This window comes from Gasterosteus aculeatus, chromosome 6, assembly GCF_964276395.1.
Source record: "Gasterosteus aculeatus chromosome 6, fGasAcu3.hap1.1, whole genome shotgun sequence".
Taxonomy (NCBI): Eukaryota; Metazoa; Chordata; class Actinopteri; order Perciformes; family Gasterosteidae; genus Gasterosteus; species Gasterosteus aculeatus.
Window position 1 is genome coordinate 12,067,929 of NC_135693.1, and position 19,811 is coordinate 12,087,739.

General features: G+C 41.1%; 3 protein-coding genes and 2 long non-coding RNA genes across 15 annotated transcripts; 2 read left to right on the forward strand and 3 right to left on the reverse strand.

Annotated features, from left to right (window-relative positions):
- Window positions 1-475: 475 nt before the first annotated feature.
- mat1a (methionine adenosyltransferase 1A) lies at window positions 476-7,036 on the reverse strand. Its single transcript, XM_040178061.2, has 10 exons — window positions 6,665-7,036; window positions 5,083-5,160; window positions 4,675-4,797; window positions 4,046-4,158; window positions 3,645-3,788; window positions 3,340-3,465; window positions 3,169-3,261; window positions 2,893-3,075; window positions 2,642-2,775; window positions 476-2,259 (listed from the first exon to the last, which is right to left on the reverse strand). The coding sequence occupies exons 1-10, from the start codon at window positions 6,729-6,731 to the stop codon at window positions 2,157-2,159; spliced, it is 1,164 nt and encodes a 387-aa protein (XP_040033995.2). The 5' UTR covers window positions 6,732-7,036; the 3' UTR covers window positions 476-2,156.
- Window positions 6,808-13,294, forward strand: LOC120820382 (peroxiredoxin-like 2A). The gene is made up of 6 exons (XM_040178068.2): window positions 6,808-6,935; window positions 11,781-11,951; window positions 12,465-12,556; window positions 12,646-12,786; window positions 12,880-13,044; window positions 13,129-13,294. The coding sequence occupies exons 1-6, from the start codon at window positions 6,848-6,850 to the stop codon at window positions 13,228-13,230; spliced, it is 759 nt and encodes a 252-aa protein (XP_040034002.1). The 5' UTR covers window positions 6,808-6,847; the 3' UTR covers window positions 13,231-13,294.
- Window positions 10,710-13,836, reverse strand: LOC144409464 (uncharacterized). The gene is made up of 2 exons (XR_013467913.1): window positions 13,696-13,836; window positions 10,710-11,957 (listed from the first exon to the last, which is right to left on the reverse strand). It is a non-coding gene; the product is annotated as an uncharacterized LOC144409464 (long non-coding RNA).
- Window positions 13,726-19,666, forward strand: LOC120820381 (peroxiredoxin-like 2A). 11 transcript variants are annotated; one of them, XM_078104433.1, is made up of 9 exons: window positions 13,771-13,861; window positions 14,438-14,576; window positions 15,844-15,889; window positions 16,219-16,442; window positions 17,297-17,482; window positions 17,818-17,909; window positions 18,065-18,205; window positions 18,727-18,891; window positions 18,974-19,666. In XM_078104433.1, the coding sequence occupies exons 2-9, from the start codon at window positions 14,564-14,566 to the stop codon at window positions 19,067-19,069; spliced, it is 963 nt and encodes a 320-aa protein (XP_077960559.1). In that variant the 5' UTR covers window positions 13,771-13,861; window positions 14,438-14,563; the 3' UTR covers window positions 19,070-19,666. The 11 variants fall into 11 exon arrangements, with proteins under 11 accessions (XP_040034001.1, XP_077960559.1, XP_077960564.1 ...); XM_078104437.1 differs by lacking the exon at window positions 15,844-15,889 and having other exon boundaries at window positions 13,810-13,861; XM_078104436.1 differs by lacking the exon at window positions 15,844-15,889 and having other exon boundaries at window positions 13,855-13,925.
- LOC144409465 (uncharacterized) lies at window positions 16,698-17,463 on the reverse strand. Its single transcript, XR_013467914.1, has 2 exons — window positions 17,251-17,463; window positions 16,698-17,140 (listed from the first exon to the last, which is right to left on the reverse strand). It is a non-coding gene; the product is annotated as an uncharacterized LOC144409465 (long non-coding RNA).
- Window positions 19,667-19,811: the final 145 nt, after the last annotated feature.

The window sequence follows — 19,811 nt, forward strand, 5'->3', positions numbered from 1 at the left end:
CTTTTTTTCTAGTAGTATGTTGAAAATGGTCATAAGAGTTAGTATAACATGTAGAAAAAAATCACAGGGTAGTATTGAAAGTCATGCCAAGTATCTATTAAGAAATGAATACATTTCTAAAATAGTATGGTTCCTAAAGATAAAAAAAATCATACAATAGTATGTTTTAAATAAAAGTCATGAAGAAAAGTCAAACATCAGTAAATGAAAAGAATACTGTGGTATAGGAGGACTTGAAAATATGGAAAAGTCGCACTTTGTTATGATGCTGAGAATGTCTTAAAGATAAATTAGAAAGTATGTTGTAAACATCTGGAAATGTGACTGGGATAGTACTTTAGAAAAAATGTAATTGTAATAGTCAAACTACAGCATGTGATAAAATTAATAATAAGTTAAAAACAAATGTGGGGGGCATAAAATAAATAGCACACATCACTCTAAGCTTGCATATTGTGGATTGGGCCACACGATACATTTTTAATTGTCTTTATTGTTTAATTATTTACACTGTGGTTTCTCTGCCAACAAAGTTGACAGAAGATCAACACATGAAATAGAGTAAAACCTCTTTTATAAAAACAATGTTGCACCGGTTGTTGCACCACAATTCCTAAACACCCACAGACATGACATTTTAAGATGAATACTGCTCACAATCCCACTTCCATTCAGAATGTAAGAATCTTAGTAAATACTTTAAATTACGCAATCTTGAAAGCTGACTTAAAATAACATTTTCTAAATGCTTTGTTCTCGATTTCTTCCACTAAATCCAAGTGGAAGGATCTCAATCTACAATAAGGAGCTGCAACGTAACAATACACATTGAGTAAAACTTTTAACCCCATACGAGATATATAAGTATATCTGCATCTAAACCAAGGTATTCTGTCAGATATTTATTCAACATAGGCTTATAACATTGTTAAAATGCAGCAATTCTAAGACATTTGCAGGGCTGTAGATGCTTTATTCTCAACAGCATACAGTTTGGTAATCCACTGCAGAGAGCAAAGAGAGAAGAAGCTACAAGTACTTTGTTAAAATAAGCAACATCTACTGACAGTCCTGCAGGCAAAAAAAAGAAGATACAAATCAGCGACCAAAAAATATAAGCAGCTTGTTATTGAAATAAAGCACTTAATAAAGACCAGATAGCAACACTAGACTGCACGGCAATTTTTTGTTGTATAACGTGATTGTAACAACTTCCTAGAACACTAATTACAAAATGAACGTAGAAAAGTATATTTGCAGTCATGATTAGTGTTACTGTAATCAGGTGAATACGAGTCAGAGAAAGAGATGTGCGTGGTCCTAAGAGGATGCAAGAGCATGCGCGGCCACCTTCGTTCAATACTTTCCCCCTCTGGTGAAATTGGAAAAAACGGCAATAAATGCCAAGCACAAGACGGTAAGCTCCTCAGTGTGCATCCTCTATTTTGGCTTTTAATGTGCAGCAATGTATAATACAGTGTGGTGACGGTAAATATCAATCAGCAGGTGTGGTGTTTATTAAAATATCTCCACTGGTCTCATAGTCTGGTAACCTGACGTGATCAGTTATGGTCAGTAGGTCTGCATCCTGCAACTGTAGCAGCCTGATGTCCCCTTTAACATCCATGTCTTGTTCCCTTCTGATGCTGCAGGGATGTAATGAACTAAAATAATGTTATTCTTATTATTTAAAATGTATCATCTGTCACCTCAAGCCAAGCCTTTGGTGGCGCAACAATTGCTTTGATATTGACAGAAAAGTCACTCCTGAAATACTTGCTGTTGTCAAAGACCAGAATACTGGTCACGTAAATGAATATTCACACACTCACAGCTCTGAGGTAAAACACTGTTTGTAGTGCGGTAGATTATCTTAAGATAATTATATTCTAGATCATCATATACCAATAATTGGTTATATAATGAGGAGGGGAGGTTGACTGGTTACTGAGATGCCTCCACAATGTGTCTCTACTCATTGGAGAGATATGTCCCATCACGTGATATGTCCTACTGCTTCAACCAGTTGAGCCTATCATTATTCTTTTTGTGGCTTTACTTCTTCCTATTAAAAAATGCCTCATCAGTTCTTATCAGAGTGAAAAGTCTCATGTAGCCTCTAGATCGGGTCAAACAGGACGAGCAGGTGAAAGAATTTAGTACACAAGCTTTTTGGGCATCTCCCAAGTAAACTCTGGTCGACCAAAGTGACCGTAAGAGGCCGTCTGCTGGTAGATCGGCCTCTTCAGATTCAGTTCCCTAGAGAGGACACAGAAGAAATGCAACATCAGAATTTGTAACGGCCCGAATAATTTACCAGTGTGTGCGCTAAGACAATGGTCTTTTATTAGTTTTATGGTGAATGAACATCCCTTTCGGTACTGGATTAGCTGAAGGTAAACAGTTATTTCAATTTGCATGACAATTAATGAACACTATGTCATGTTTTAAAGCATTGCAGCTTGAATACTTGAATTCGTGATTCAATTCTTCTCCCAAAGCAGTGAAATTGAAGATTACATCAATATCTGTCCAAAATGTCAATCGTTTGAATCCTATTAAACATTTGTGTGAAAAAAGACCCAAAATAAGCCTTGACTTGATCTCCGTGACAAGGACACAGATGTCAGATCATCATTACCTGACGATGACTCCTGGCCGCAGATCAAAGTTCTTGTTGACGATCTGGAGGAGCTCCGACTCTGTTTTCTTGGATGAGCCGTAGGTGAACACGGAGATGGACAGAGGTTGGGCCACTCCGATGGCATAAGACACCTAGAACACACACACAGGTAGATAGAAATAGTTCCATCAGCTTGTTGATGCCTCAAACGCAGGTCTTCTCGCCCACTTGTGGTGTTGGGATGGGTGAACGGTTGCCACTGTGCTCACCTGAACTAGAACTCTCCTGCACAGTTTGGCTTTGACTAGAGACTTGGCCACCCAGCGAGCAGCGTAGGCAGCCGATCGGTCCACCTTCGAGAAGTCTTTGCCGGAGAAAGCTCCGCCACCGTGAGCGCCCCACCCTCCGTACGTGTCCACGATGATCTTCCTGCCTGTCACACCAGCGTCGCCCTGTTGGCCCGCAGAAGAGAGGATGAGCCAAAATCTGGGACAAGTTTCTCATTTTTTTCTAGATGAAATGCACAGCTGGTTTGTGACGGTCACCTGAGGTCCTCCGATGACGAAGCGACCGCTGGGCTGCAGGTGGTAGATGGTCTTATCATCCAAATACTTAGCAGGAACCACGGCTTTGATCACCTGATTGAATAGACGCAGTGGTGAAACCTTCGTTTCCTTAACAAACAGAGTCCAGCAGGTGGAATTATGAGGCTCTACCTTCTCCTTGAGGATTCTCTTCTGCTCCTCCAGAGAAATGCAGTCGTCGTGCTGGACAGAGATCACGATGGTGTGAACTCTCCTGGGGATCACAGCTCCGTTCTTCTGGTCATAATGCACGGTCACCTTTGAGACACAAGAACTCAAAAATCAAAAAAAAAGAGGACACCACGTTGGAATATTTTACAATTACCGAGTTCTTTCCCATTTACCTAATTTCCTCTTGCTGCTTTAGTGACTCAAATAACACTACAGGATAATAATCCTAATCCTATTTGTCTGCATAAAATACACATAAGCCATACCTGTGTTTTAGAGTCTGGACGCAGCCAGGGGATGGCTCCATTACGTCTGAGTTCAGCCATCTTTGAGTTAAGCCTGTGGGCCAAGACGATGGTGAGAGGCATGCACTCCTCGGTCTCATCTGTGGCGTAGCCGAACATCAGACCCTGCAAAGCACAGCGAGATGTAAACTACATAATGACACAGATTGTTATCGGCTGGATATATTCATGCAGATAGTTATGTTGATATAAAATGATATGATGAACAAAAAGCGGACTTATCTTCCACACCTACGGAAATGTGTAGTAAATGTGAGTCATAATGTGCCAAACAAACCATGATACTTGACTTATGTCACAATCATCCAGCCCCTCAGTGGACATGAGACAAAGGACACACTGTCCTATTGCAATTGCCGTACCTGGTCTCCAGCTCCCATGTCTTCCTCTTCTCTGTCAATGTGAACTCCCTGAGCAATGTCCGGACTCTGCTGCTCCAGAGCCACCAGCACGTTACACGTCTTATAGTCAAAACCTGTAGAACGAAAGAGAGAGAAACAGACCAGAGGGCAAATCATTTGTATTGTGGTTGCAATTGAAATTACAGCTCGGTAATAACAGCAGGGCAACAGTTTAGTTCTTTGATAATTAAGGTATTAATAAAGTAAAACCATGAAATTACCAAATCAATTACCACGTAAAAAAGAGTAATACGGGGTAAAAAAGAAAGTGTTAGAATGGGGAAACATATGAAGATATAAGGCAAAACTATTTGATTAAAAAAAGGTAATTGATGACATTAATGGATTAATTACCTGATATTAATGAGTTAATATAGATGATTTTTAGATTACTATAAGCCTGATACCATCAAGATCAAATGATAATTCTTGAAAGTACAAAATGTTTTCTTTCTCATATTTTATAAAGATTCCTCATTTCTTTGGTGAGATTTGTTTTTTTTTGTCTCACCTTTTTTATAAAATTCTGATCATTTACATGTTGCACCTAAAATTTACATCCAAATCATCCATTTGCGTTATTTTGTCACCTTTGTCCGAGTTGTCGTAGCCGATGTGTTTGATGGCTTCTCTCACTACCTTCTGGTAGTCCACGTTGGCCCGAGAGGTGATCTCCCCGCAGAGCAGCACCATGCCGGTCTTACACACCGTCTCTGTCAATACAATTAACATGTTATGTGGGCTTTTTATGCCATATCAGAACATTTTGGGACACAGGTGCACATTGGAGTTTGGAAATACCATTTGCAAACACATGACAGACCCGATTGCAAATAGTAGCAAATTCACAGGGTTGCTCTCCCGAGTGATCATGTTGTGAAACTCAGAGGTTAATATCGAAAAACGATAAATAAACCTGACAATCCAGATGAGTTCAATTCAGAATTCAAAATAAACTCTCTCCCCCTCTTTTCCCCCGTAAAAGTGAATTTACGCACCACAGGCAACTTTGGCATCTGGGTCCTGCTTCAGGTGGGCGTCCAGGACGGCATCGCTGATCTGGTCACAAATCTTATCTGTGGAGGAAAACGTAAAAGTATTGAACAAAAAGTTGAGATTCAGGATCGAGATGGTGTGATTTGACCGTATAATCCATGATTCAGCGTTTGGAGGATACAGAAATGATCTAGTGTCATATTATAGACATTACATTATAAGTTATTTGAAAGTTTACATATTAATATTCCATATTTAAAGTGTTTAATGTTATCAGTTTGATTGGATTGCAAACATCATAAATATTAGATTGCACTGGCTTGACATGAAGAAAAATATAATTTCAGTGAAATCCAATGAATTGAATTGATTCTTTCCATGTTTACTCAGTTTGACTTTGCAGTTGGTTCACAGTCTGCACCTGAATGATTGTGTAACTTTGATCCCAAAAAAATGGCCACAATCTGTGAGAACTGACCAGATGTGTTATCAAATGAAAACGTTTGTTCAGCAATCTTTCCAACTTCCCAACAACCAAGGCCACAAACACGAGTGAATGTACAAACAGGGCCTGCAAAGTCAATGTACACTTCATGATCCATTTGTATCTAGTAGATATATTCTACCTTTCTATAGTAAATGTGTTCTTCATTCAATAAAAAGTTACATTCAAAAACACATGAAGCTGCCCAACTGGTTGACCAAAGTTACTAATGATTGATTAACCGCATTGCTTGATATTTTCAACGCTTCCAACACATTGACAACGGTGGTGGGGGTGAGGTGGTCGGTCTAAAAGGAGGAGATTACAGGGTAGATTACATTTTAGCTTGTATCATCAGGTTTTAAGTCGGAACATCTGGGTAATGCTTTTCTTTTAATTTTAGCCGTTTAGTATTTGTACGCAGTATATAAACATAGAATTCCGTATTAAATATATTGCTAATAATCGTACAACAGCCTCCACTTATTGGTTGTCTACAAGAGTAAGACTTGTTCACAAATACAGTAATAAACACTTATACCTATTTAGGAATAGTAGTGTTACAAACCATTTAATTATTTTCCATAATGCTCACTCAAAGTATTGTCAATTGATTTGCTTGAATGAGTCACATCCATCAGCAATCCACACAGAACAGCAAAGGGTCACTTTTAATTAACGTTGTTCAGCATCCCAATTTGAGTGTCAACGTGCCAGTTGTATCCCAGGATAGATTGACACTTTTCCCTCGGCGTGTAACCCTACACCAGCGCGTCAGCCACATCCACCTCCTGCTGCCCATAAGTGAGAGGCGTAAACACGTGTTGCTGTGAATGGAATACCAGCCACGCTTGGTGAGTAAATGCTCAGTACTGTGGAGCTATTTTGGACACGTTGTCCAACTTGCATTGAGTTTAATGCATGTTTCTACAGTTTAGGCAGAAATGTTGAATCAATATTTCACTGTGCTTAGATGAGTAAAGGCCAAATGTGCTTTTCTTTAAAAACCTTTTTAAAATGTCTTTCTTTAACAAATGTATAGAGAAATGTACAGTTAAGACTTTAATTGCTTGCGTCCCTGCGTTGCACACAAGACTCACCTGGATGTCCTTCTCCTACGGACTCCGATGTGAACATGAAAGAGCCCTCGTCCAGTATGTCACTCATTTTGTTTTCTACAGGGAATATTTGCTAGATATTCAGGAAGAAAAGTTTCCTCAGTTCCCTCCAACAAGCAGTCTAAAGGCTGCTTTTTATTCCTGCTGGTTGTTTTTAAGAGATAAATGAAGAAAGAGGCCGACAGCCCCGCAGCCAATACAAAGTCTACCCCACAAAACTCCACGTCCGTGTCCACATGGCCCAATATATATGGTAAAGAGAGCACACAAGCACGCACGCACACACACACACACACAACCCAGCCCCCCTACACACACACACACACACACACACACACACACACACACACACACACACACACACACACACACACACACAATCCACTTGTCATGTGAATCCATGGGACAGTCCATTCCAGGGGGGAGTGGACAATGGGAGGGCATTTGCAACTGGAGATAACAGTTTGTTAACCTCTTGTGTACAATATAATGTGTGTCTGTGTGTGTGTTTTTAGTCCTCAACAGCTAAGACATCTCTGATTTAAGGCGCAGGGACATCTTAATTAGGGCCCCCCCCACCCACCTTAACCCAGTGGAACTGCTCTGTCTGCTTGGACTGGGAGGGGGGGGAGAGGAGGGGGGAGGTTGTTGTTGTCAACTGCAAAAAGCGATGCAATTATTCCCGTTTATTATGTTTCTTATTTAATCACAAAATAATTAAATAAGAAACATAAAATAAATTACATATGGGCTTCAACAATTTTTCCATTTTCTTAATGGTTTAATCATCTAAATATTATTTTAAGCACTGTACTTGAAATAATTATTGCTCGAAGTATTTCAAGTGCATTTGTACATCACTTAAAATCCAAAACGTAGAGGATAGATATTTTTTACTGTGCTGAGATGGTTCATTTATGTAAAAGTAGAAAGTTACCTTGTTTTCAAATAAAAGTCCTGCATTTGAAATAATAGTTTGTTTGTTTATTATAACATCTCCCTCTGAAATAGAGTAGCACAGAAAACAATGTCAAATTTGTTTCTTCAATACGGTACCATGTAAATAGTTACTTTACAATCACTGGCGATAATTCAAAGATGTGCCTCTTAGCTATTTCGTGGTCTTTAAGGTCACTCTCTTTTCCTGTGTTTCAGTAGAATATCAGCGTATTCTAATATCAGCGAATATCAGCGCTCAGTAGAATATCAGCGTCGGTGTGCAAGTGATGCTCAAACACAGGAGTGCACAATCCACCATGGAGAAACGATGGGACTGTAAACCACACACAGACCGTGCAGCTTTCCATTCGGCTTACAAGCGCTACAGTGATTTCTCTTCATGTCAGTAAGAAACACTTCATCTTCAATTCTCTCTCATCTTACTCCAATTTCAGCTGGTGATGAGTTGACAGGGATGTTAACGAGATCTCAGTAGTGAATATAATACCACTGCTTTAAGCCTCATTTAAATTTAGCCAGGGAAGCAAAAAGCACAATCTACATTAACCAAAGAGGTAATTGAAGAAGCAATTGCATGACAATTTTTCCATCACAACTGAACAAAAACTCAAAAAATACACATATCACATTATAGTTTTACATACGTTATGCAGAGGTTGTGTGTTTGTCATATTAAACCTAGTACTAATCAGCACCTGCATGCTGTGATAAAAATAAAAGGTCTATCCACTATTCTTTCCCTACTGAACAATCACATCTAGTTAGGAACTAATATGGGTCAAAACCCCAACATACTCCAGATAAACTAACTGTCATTTAGCAAGAAAGCTAGTCAGAAGGAAAGCTAAATGGAAATAATATAGAACAAAGTAATATATGCACATTTTAAATAATTAGATATTGAAATAATCAAAAACAACTGGGTATTAACTTGTAATGAATCTTTATTTTAGAGATACATGAAGCTAGTTAAGCTGTTGCGTTTCATTTTTTTTGCCACAAACAGCTCACTCAAAATAAATGTGTCACACTTTATTTTGCATCTTCTGCATTGCTCTAACACCCTACATATTTTAAAAAAAACTGCTTATGGTTTACAAGAGGACAGAGGTCAGAGGTCAGGGACATCTAAATGCAACAAACATGAACCAGCTTGAACCAAGGAACACATGAACCCGTCCGACGGAACAGTGCGACACCTCTGGGGGATACACCTCCTGTTTATTTTGGCCTGAATACAGTGTTTTCAGATTGAAACACTCATTACACCACACTTGTTACTTGAGGCCCTGTGACACTGACTCCTCTCTTAGTTTTGCGTAGATCGCCTCCAAACATTTGTTAATGACTGACCAGGAAAACTCTAACAAGATTGTTCTGGTTACGGTGAAAGATAACTGCTATCAGAGCTTCAATAACATTTCCGCTGGAAGAGGGTGGATATGTTCTGGAGAATTAGGAAGCATATACATACATAATAATGTGATCATCAAATTGTAACTTTTTGACTTTTCTTGATTGTAAAACAGAAACTTCCTTGGAAAAAACAGAAACTTGGAAGGGTTTTAATGACTGCAATATTTTCCACATCAGGCCGGATTTCATTTCACTACATATGAAGTGTTAAATCATTCTATAACTCTACATGAAATCCAACATAATCATTGAAATTATTTAACTACAGTATCTGACATTACACATTAAGAAGAAAAAATGAAATAAAGAGAAACTGCACTGTAATCCCACATGGCAGCGACTCCTCCTGCAGTCGGAGGGGCTACATGAAATGTGTATGTCATGTTGTGGCCCCCTTTGCATTCTAATTTAAAAGCAGGGGTTTTGGGCTTTGACAATTAGTCAAAGTCAAACCTGCCAGAACAGGACGAGATGAATGAACCCCGGCAGAGTCGGCTGGATGTTAGCAGCTGTTTGTCTTTCCCCAGCCACAAGGTCACACAGCTCTGAACTTGTCCGGTTACCAACCAGTTCCATCTGGAAGGCAGTCGCAGCATGAACCTTTATTGAACATTGGGAGATTGTGGCGCATGTACAGCTTGTTACATATTAATGCACGACAGATAATCCCCAACGTCTGTCACCATCATTAGTTTACTGTATGTTTATGACAATATTTATCACATTTGTTCCGTTTTACAGCTTCAGCAACCTTAATTAAGGGTAAGGATCATTCAGTTGTGTTCATATTGGGCTTTCTGTTTGCGTTGATCTGACGTTTTGGTTCTAAAAATGGTTTACAGACTTATCTGGTGTAATTTTGCCATTAAACAATCTTCAATAATATCATTCAGGATATCTCAAAGTATTAGAAATGGATACAGAGGCCATATCAGATTCTCTACTCAAATGAACTCTGACAGTCGTCCTCCCCAATTTGCTCTGATTGGCTTCACTTTTTTCACTTTTTTAATGAGTCAACCAATGCGAGAACACACAAAATGAGGTGGTGTTCCAATCTTCAGCTCTGATTGGCTGTTGGTCCTGCACACTCCCCTCCAGAGCAGCGCCGAGTGTTCTGTATTTCTATGTATGTGTGTGAGAATACCACAGCACAAGCGTCTAATCAGACCAAGCACAGGCTTCACTTGACCCCTGCAGTAATGTGCGTAGCTGTCATGTAGGAACATGTTTTCACACTACATTGAGCAGTCTTATAGAATAAATAATAAAACATCTAGTGGTCATCCATGGTGTATCATGCCTGATCACGTGACCTGACACACTCTATCTCTCACACGCACACACACACACAAACACACGCACACACGCACACACAAACACACACACACACACACACACACACACACACACACACACACACACACACACACACACACACACACACACAGCCCATCATATTGCCCAGCAGAGCAGCCAGAGGGAGCGCAGCAGCTGGCCTCGTAGTGTCATCCAATGCTGCTTCTATTCCAGCCCTTTTTTTTTGACCCTCAGCACATTCCTCTGAGAACCTGCCACCAATGAGTGAAATATTACCCAGTTCCACTCTAGCGATGCACTCTTATCACTCACATTATGCAGGCGCGATCATGTCACTTGACTTTATTTAAAAGGTGTAATTAAAAAGCAATAAAACTCCCACAAGGCTTAATGTGCGTCGACCCCCATCACACACACACACACTGCACTCGCCTTAAACCCCTCTGACAAAACAAACAAAACAACGCAGGACCCGGCCTGTGTGTGATTGTGATCTGGATACCTCTTTGGCTTAGATGGTTGGATAAGACAACACATTTCACCGTGGGCCCTGAGAGATGTTGCCATTTTTTTGTCAATTTTCTGACAATCTATAGACAAATTATTGAAATGATAAATTGAGAAAACTGTTATCAGAATAATGGAAATAGCTTGTGTCCCTGTATGTCTTGTGTGCAATATTGCTAACCCTCCAGCAGGGGGCGGTCTTGCTCGGTGCCATGACTCACTGAACACTGCAGCAACTTCGGGACTTGCAGAAAAAGACACATTTTACAAAGACGTTTTTATGCTTTAGCAGCAGATACTATAAGACATTCATTGAGTGAAGAGATGTGTATATTTAATATTTCATTCTCAAATGCTGAACCAGAGATGCTGGTTGTTATGTTCATGGATGGTAACAGTTCGGACACAATCAAGGAGACATTTCGAATCTAATAAACATTAAAAAATGTGGTTACATTGCTCTTTAACACAAGCTCCACTCTGCGCCACGCTGAACCTGGTACTGAGGATTGAGATCAACATGAGCCTCGTTTCATAGCCGTCTCTGAGGAATTCCAATTACGTTACGCTCATATTAGAAGGCTTTTGCTGTGATTAGACGGCTTAAGGGTCTGTTGCAAACATCCGATTTCTTCACATTAGCAGCGAGGCACAGGCTGGTGAGTACCCCCTTTTACACTTTTGGTTGACACATTTAACAAACGTTTCCATTCCAAGAGAAATATGCTGATAATCTAGTAAATCAGTTGGCCAAATTAAATCTATGGTTGAAGACAAACAGTCGAGATAAAGACTAATGTGGCAAAAGATCAAAATCCTTAAAAATGTTTACTGAACCAGAAGCGTATTTGAAAGGTGAATCTTGAAAGGTGAAACACGTATGTTATCACTGTAGGTGGCCTGTGGAGTGAGTTTAGGGTCATGGTGAGTGTGACTTCGGTCCTGAAGGAGGTGATCTTGTTCGTTGCCGAGCTCATCAGCTCCGTCACAGACTGGTTCCAGTCTGAACCAGGATGGGCCAAACTAGAAGTGCTGGAGGAAACAGAGCTGAAGACCACTGGAGGGGGTGAGTCTGAAAACAGAAACAAGCCACATCGATACCTTGACTAAAACACATTTTAGCACTTACATTGTACTTTTAATGGCTCTTATCTATAGCAAGTTGTTGTAAATCGGCTTATTTATTGAAATTGCACTTTGTTGTTTCTTGTTCTTTTGAGTTTGTATCCTAATGGTTGAAATGTACTTACTGTATTTATAAGTCGCTTTTGATTAAAAGCGTCTGCTAAATGACATGTAATGTATAATCTTGCAGATATACTATACTTTTGCTTTTGTGTTTCTATTATTCTATTGTAGCTCAAAATGGAAGCACTGTTTGGGGAAACATTACAAACAGGGAACTTGGAAGAACAAATGATTTTAATATTCTAATTTTGAACTAACGAATTTAACTCTCTGAACTTAATAGGATTGGACTCAAACCCATGTTGTCCTTACAAATAACACAGTTCCACATTGTGTTCCACAACCCACATGTGTGACATTAGAATCACCAATGCTCCTTTGTCCCTCTTAGTCCACGAGCGACACACTGCCAAAACTCTGTGGGACAAGACCGGAGCTGTGGTCATGGTTGTACGACGCCCTGGATGTCTATTGTGCAGAGAGGTACAAAATCAGTTTTACCAACTCTGCGGTCACCTAAGTGGTTAACTTTCGTCCCTTCTATTTGATTGTCCCCGTCCGTCCCCCTCCAGGAGGCCGCTGAGCTGTCCTCTCTGAAGGACCAGCTGCAGGATCTTGAAGTCCCTCTGTTCGCCGTGGTGAAGGAAAACCTCGGCAAGGAGCTGGACTGCTTCAAGAAGTACTTCTCTGGGAAGGTCTACGTGGATCAGACGGTCGGCCTTTACACGCGGCTTTAAGGAATTATGTGAAACATGTGGGGACACACAGTTTAAGACAATTAAACTGCCTTCATTTTATCCTCCTAGAGAAATTTCTACGGCCCTAAAGAGAGGTGGATGTTTCTCTCCATGTTCCTGCGTATTGGGGTGTGGAGGAACATCTGGCGAGCATACAGGAGGGGCTTCAGGGGAAACCTAAGAGGTGATGGGCTGGTTTTGGGTGGAGTCTTCGTCATCGGGCCTGGAGATCAGGTAGGCAGGAACTTATATTTTATATAATAAATATTTTTTGACCAGCGTACGTGGCTGTTGTGATATTGTGTTTTCTACCCTCAGGGTATTCTACTGGAGCACCGCGAGAAGGAGTTTGGGGATAAAGTGAATATGCTGGCGGTACTCAGAACAGCCCGCAAAATGCAAGACCACGTGGCCAGATAAAATGAATGTGAATTGATGGAAATTTGGAGAGCCATTACATAATAAATGTTGCAGCATGCTTCAATTTGTATTTGTGTATTCTTTAAGCCTAACCCAGTTTTCTCCACTCCATACTGAGCCTCTAACAGACTGTGTTCTACTCAAATTGCATTCGTAAATTGAAATCCTTTCTGGGATATATGTAACGCAATGTCACAACTTTGTGTTTAATATATGTCCCCTTTAACTATGTATTAGACTCACTGTCTGCTGTACTGGCCCTGGTTGTGTGATGGTCTTTAGTGTGTTTTAATGAAGCTCATGAATGAATTGAATTTGTTAAACTCTGCTGAGAGAACAACTCTTATGCTCAAATCTAATCAAACATGTAACTGAACAGCCATTAAACGCAATTTGTGTTTGCTATGCAACAAACCACTTAACTAATCATGCTAGTTGCTGGAGAAGTAGTATCTGTATATGTACCTGTGAATGCACCTCGTTTAGATCGTTTTCGATCCTGAAACGTCCTTGACACCCATCTCACTCGATTAGCTGGCCTGCTCCTCCGATCGTTTAGTTACGCCTGCGCCGAAATCTGTTTACAAAGCGTTCGTTTAAAGAGGCGCAGCGCGTCGCTTCAGTGACTCCGGTGAGTGTTTCGCGATTACACAACCATCCCGTTCACTTCATGTCAAGTCACAGCCTCTGAACAGGTGCAGTTGACTTAGCAACTCATGCTAACGCCGAGCCCAGACTCCCCCACGGCCCAATGGTGTCGTTAGCCGAGCTGTGCTGGTTCGTCTCCGTGACAACAGCGTAACTTTGCAGCACAATGAAAGTCCGCGTCGATTATGTAACCATCATGACCGCAACACCTCCAACACGTCAACACGCCCCACTGCTTCGGTTACTGGTATAGAGAGTTAGTTTGCTGAGCCGCTGGGTGATCGATTACACGTAGATAGTGTGGAGGTCACTCCCTGCATTATTTGCGGTCTTCCTGAAGGTTAATAGGGCGGATACTGGTTCAGCTCGTTTGTCTTTAATAATTATATCATGTGAAGCCATAACAGATCGGGAATAGGGTATCACACCACTGCACGGCAGCTGGACTAATAATAAAAGTAGTTGCACATTAATGGCAAAGTGCGAATCAATGTAGCGCCGGACGGACAGAGGTCATCGCTGATCAAAAGGTTAAAATCAAATGTATTTAATAAAATAGATGGCGTTGTGGTAAAAAGAACATCTCAGCTGAGGAGCCGCTGGTCTCAGCAACCAACAGGCCCCAGGTCAGTCCTTTGACCATCGCTAGTGCCCGTCTGTTCCTCCACCAGCGAACTCCAGAACAATGGTTCCTACAGGTATTTATAACAATGCTTAAAGGTGTGAAAGTTAGTGACCACACCTCTGGGAGTGGTCTTCTGGTGAGTTCAATGTAACTCGGATTTCGAATGATCCTTAGTCAATATCAGTTGTTGTGCAAGTATTACATGCATGCATTCCAGTTGATTACATTAAATACAATCATAACTGCATTGGTATTATTCTATTACAGTTGCAGAATTACAGTGGTTTTACAATATTGTCATTACTTTATTGATTACACAGTTTCAGAATCATGGCTGTATTCTGGTTTACACTATATGCATTTTTATTAATATTATGAACCGGGTTGTACATTTGTTTCTAATATCCTACAGTTGGCTGGCAGTAATCACTGAGCCTGCTTATAAAGAAAGCTTTGTTCAGTGTTTGATGGACATAAAGCAACGAGCACTGATGCATTGAAACTCACATCCCCCCTCAGGCAACAAGAGGGTTAAAAGCTACTAATAAATTACCTTCTACAGATCGAAATATTAACATACATCAGTGATGTTATTGCATTATTATAAAAGATGCATTTACATCTCTGTAGCATTTTAAAGTTGTTTTAAGTATTTTCCACATTGTCATTGAGTAGTTAAATCTATGACTATGACATCATCATATTTCTGAAGGTAATCATTGATGAAAATTCCGTTTGAGGTGGAGGTGATTGTGTAATTATGTTTTTGTAAGCCGATCATGCCTTGTATCAAAAGTCCAAATCAAAGTGGTGGCAGAGAAGAAGAATCTAAAATACTCAAGTAAAATAGCTCAAAAACCACAGCAGTGCAGGTTCCTTTCAAAGATCCTTCTGCCCAGCACCGTGCGGGCATCTCTTCATGCATGACACACCATTATCTTTATTCATTAGAATTTCCTGATTGTGTTAACATTACATTACATTAGTACCTGACACTACCAGTGCTGACAGCTAGTCTCACTGCTCAGAGACAGTCAAGGCTTTGCTTGAGTTGCAGGCGTGGCCGTCTGTCTCTATTGGCTGCTGCTGTGATCATTTTTTTCATTTTTCATTGGGCTTCTCAAGTGTCGCAACACAAATGCATTTGGGGGATTTGCTTTTTGAAACTGGATGAGCCTAATCTCTGCAGAATAACGATTGCTTTGCCTTCTTGGAAATAGAGACAAGTTAGTATATGGCTTTAATTCTTACTTTTCATATACCTGCAAGTGTGGTAATTTATCAATTCTCTGCTTATTCATTTCTCTGTGTAACTGTTGACTGCGATTTACCATATGCAGTGTTTCCACTAGATGTACTACCTTGCAGGAGCAAACTTGTTCAATGGTAGGGGAAACACTGGTATGTGTTGACAGCATGCCAGAGCTTTGTGTGCATATAGGAAGTGTGTTTGCCAATGGACTGTCATACCCCAGTAAGACTAGTAAGATAAGAATCAAACCTCTTACACTTGCTCTTTTGTTTTGATATTGCAAAGTCCTCAGGGTGAGTAATACATTCCTATTTTAAGCGTTGAACTTGCCTGCCTAGTTTGACTCTATTTATCTGGGCATTTTAATCATGAAGAAAAAATCCTGCAAGTCTGTAAACTCACAATTCAGCACGACAAAGCTGGCTTAACTTTCAGAGAGAACACTTGTGTTTATTTCTTTCAGGGAGATCTTGAGGGTGTTTGTAGTCAGGGGGGGTCAGTCATTTTCCACGCTCCCGATGCTCTCCAGCTGTTCGACAGCTCTGAGGTGGCGACTGCGCCTCTCTCTGGCGGGCACGACCATGAGCAGCCAGCCATCAGCCGCAGCCTGGCCCCAGTTACTAAGAACGCCCGCCGCTCGGTTTCACCAAAGTAACGCCAGGCCTGAGCCAAACAAGCCTCCTTCAGGCAAGCACATATTCGACTGCCTTCACAGCTGGCCGTTACCGACCGGGATTTGAACTTCAGATGTGTTTTATCAGCCGTGACCTGTGCACGGGGTTTCTCTGCCTTGCACCCACTTCATGACACTGAGGGGTGTTAGGAAAATAGCAATGTAAAATGGTTTCATAGGAGCTATGGGTAACCTTTTGTGAATTGAACTTACTGTACATAACATTACATTTAATCAATTCATTAATTGACAAGTAAAATAACTCAAACTGAATATCCTTGGATTTTATTTTTAAGTTGATGACCAAAAATATGTCGCTTTTATTTCCAGGACCTTTGAAAAGAAATGAATTGACAGATTAATTTACTAGTGAAAAAATAATTAATTTACTAATAAAAAAACTAGTCACAGCCCTGCAATTATAATCAAACACAATGGGAAGACAACAATAAACATAAAGTTAGCAGCCCGAGTTGCTCATTAAGAAACAAGCATTTAAATTCAACATCTACAAACTGGTTATCTCTTTGTGTGGGACAGACTACAGCCTACCTAATTTAAAAGTATGTGAGCTATTTCATGTCCCAGATAAGCTGTTTATGAGTCCAGTGATAAGAATCTACTTTGGATACAGCACGCTTCCCTCAAACGCAAGACAGAATCGGCAGGCCTGGTCCTGTCGCTCTCAGTGTTGGAGGTTTGAGGTCTCCTTCTGTAAGAAATGAGAGGAAAGGAAAATGCAACCCACCCATCCTATAGGAAATGTAAAAAAAACTCTGCAAACACTGTATTTTTCCAAAGCTAACAATGTCTACGTCTCACTATGAGCATGTGTGAGATGACTGGCACATTTCCCTCCGTGCTGCAGTGCTGTCCTCTGTGTCCGAGCTGGAGGGCGGGCTGTTCGGGATGGGGATGTGGTCGCTGGGTCTGGGTGCGGTCGGAGCCGCGCTTGCCGGGATCTTCTTGGCCAACACTGACCTTTGCCTTCCTAAAGCCGCTAGTGCGTCACTGGAGAACCTCGAAGACGCTGACCTGCGCTCCACCAGAGATGGTGCGTAACTTTTCTGATTCACTGGAATTATGTTGTATGTTTCTATACATTGCGAATGCACTGAATGAGGGATTTAAGACAAAGCTGCTTTCTCAAATCTGCTGGTATTACAGATTAGATCCCGGTAAAGGTCTTTGTCCAAAGCTAAAGTTATTGTGACACAGTCGGATGTGTGACCATGAACATTTCTCCTTTTCTCTCTTTGGAGGCTACATCTTTTATCTTCCAGGCGTGAGATTACAACTTTTGTATTTCTGATAAAACCCATGGCATTTTTTGTGCTTTCTTTTGTCGTGCCTTGTTTTAGAAACCGCTTGTTCTTTTTTTCTCATCAGGCGACAACGTCATTAAAGGAAGGAGCCTGTGGGACAAGAACGGGGCCGTGGTCATGGCCGTACGACGCCCTGGATGATTTTTGTGCAGAGAGGTGACACAAAATGTTTCCCAACAACCTCAATGTTGAGGGTGTTGCAATGTGAACAGCGTGTGTGTGTGTGTGTGTGTGTGTGTGTGTGTGAGTGATAGCTACCCTGATGGTATCCCTCTCTCTCTCTCTCTCTCTCTCTCTCTCTGCCGCTGCAGGAGGCCTCTGGGCTGTCCTCTCTGAAGCCCCAGCTGGAAGAGCTCGGGGTCCCTCTGGTCGCTGTGGTGAAGGAGGATGTGGGCACAGAGATCCGGGACTTCCGACCGCACTTCGCCGGGGACATCTTCATAGATGAAAAGGTTAGCAGGGGAAGATAATATACGATTCCTCCAGAGCCACTGTTACTCTTCCTCCTCGCGACCTGTACGAGCATTACTCCTAAAATACCCTGCAGGCACATACTGCCAATGATAACCTGACCTAACAGAAACAGTAAGAAACAAGCTGACCAACAATTATAGACTAACAAAATTGTTGCTAATTATTTTTCTGTTTATTGACAAACTGTTTCAGCTCTTGTGAGATTAATATTTGAGGTGTGGATCTCATACATAATTAATGGAGGATTCATTTGCTGCTAGCGTGCTTGTTCAATGACCAATTATCATATTTTATTTAATGATCCAAGAATGGGAGTAGACTAGTAATCATTAGTTATGCTGTAAAAGAGGAAATGAGTCACGTGACTTTAAGTTGCTCCTCAGCGTTCCTGCTGTCATCTGCCAACGCTTGACTTCAGAGTTGACAAATAAGGTTCTGGATTCATTTCAGCGGTTACGGTCAAATATATCGGACTGAAACTTAACTGTGCGATTTGTAGAAGAGCTTCTACGGCCCGCTGCAGAGAAAGATGGGCGGCCTGGGCTTCATTCGCCTCGGGGTCTGGCAGAACTTCATGCGGGCCTGGAGGTCAGGTTACCAGGGCAACATGAACGGCGAGGGCTTCATCCTGGGCGGAGTGTTTGTCTTCGGAGCAGGAAACCAGGCAAGCATAACTGGAATACTCGTGAAGATTTGGCTCAGCAGAGCTTTATAAAGCTGTATTTAACCGTGTGTTGTGTTTTCAGGGGATTCTCCTGGAACACCGGGAGAAGGAGTTTGGCGATAAAGTGCAGATCGCTGATGTTTTAGAGGCTGTTAAGAAGATTGTACCTGCAAAATAAGCCTCCCGCATAAAAAAAGTCTTTCAAAAAGGTTCCCTTAATTAGATTAAAAAATAACTGCAGTCAAAGTCCGTCCATCACTACAAACTAACATTTATGTCGTTACTGTCTGATATCACAACATACCTCTACATTGGTTCAGTACAAAGCTGATGTAATTTCAGGATTTGCCAACGATTATACCTCTGCAGACACCTCGCAGCTATTGATTTTAAGACGGGTATTAAAAAAAAAAGGTAGTAAGGGACTTATATTCAAAGGTCACTTTAAATCTGTCTTATAGAGACAAGACAAATTACTCTAAAGTCTCAACTCATTTGTAACAACGTTAGTATGCGTTGTCTTTGTCCGCTTCTCGTGGTCAGGCACCCGAAGGGGCCTCCAACATGGCGGAGCAGTGTGTGTGCGGTCTGTGTGTGTGTTAATGACAACTTGAATCCAAACTCAACATTGAGAGGAGCAGGTTTGATGCTCAATCACATCCAGGTCCACCTGCTGTCGCCATGTGGACGCCTTGTGGACGCCATGTGGACGCCATGCTCCCTGAAGAGATGTGTACCTGTGCACCAATAATAAAGAAAGAATACCTCAATCACATATCTTCATTGTGCTCAATGTTTCTGAGACTATTCTGTATTTAAATGTTTCTACCAACTCATTTGGATGTTTTTGTATCTGTAGTAGAAGTTCTTTGCGGATTGAGCAAAGAAAAATACAATAGTATGTAAGTTCTCAGCATCCA

Bases quoted from the DNA above. Each gene is read 5' to 3' on its own strand.
- mat1a (XM_040178061.2), bottom strand. From the start codon at position 6,731: ATGAGTGACATACTGGACGAGGGCTCTTTCATGTTCACATCGGAGTCC. The intron at 5,161-6,664 runs GTGAGTCTTGTG...TTTCCTCCACAG, and splicing joins CGTAGGAGAAGGACATCCAG to ATAAGATTTGTGACCAGATC. The intron at 4,159-4,674 runs GTGACAAAATAA...TTCGTTCTACAG, and splicing joins CTACGACAACTCGGACAAAG to GTTTTGACTATAAGACGTGT.
- LOC120820382 (XM_040178068.2), top strand. From the start codon at position 6,848: ATGAAGAAAGAGGCCGACAGCCCCGCAGCCAATACAAAGTCTACCCCA. The intron at 11,952-12,464 runs GTGAGTCTGAAA...TGTCCCTCTTAG, and splicing joins GCTGAAGACCACTGGAGGGG to TCCACGAGCGACACACTGCC. The intron at 13,045-13,128 runs GTAGGCAGGAAC...TTCTACCCTCAG, and splicing joins TCATCGGGCCTGGAGATCAG to GGTATTCTACTGGAGCACCG.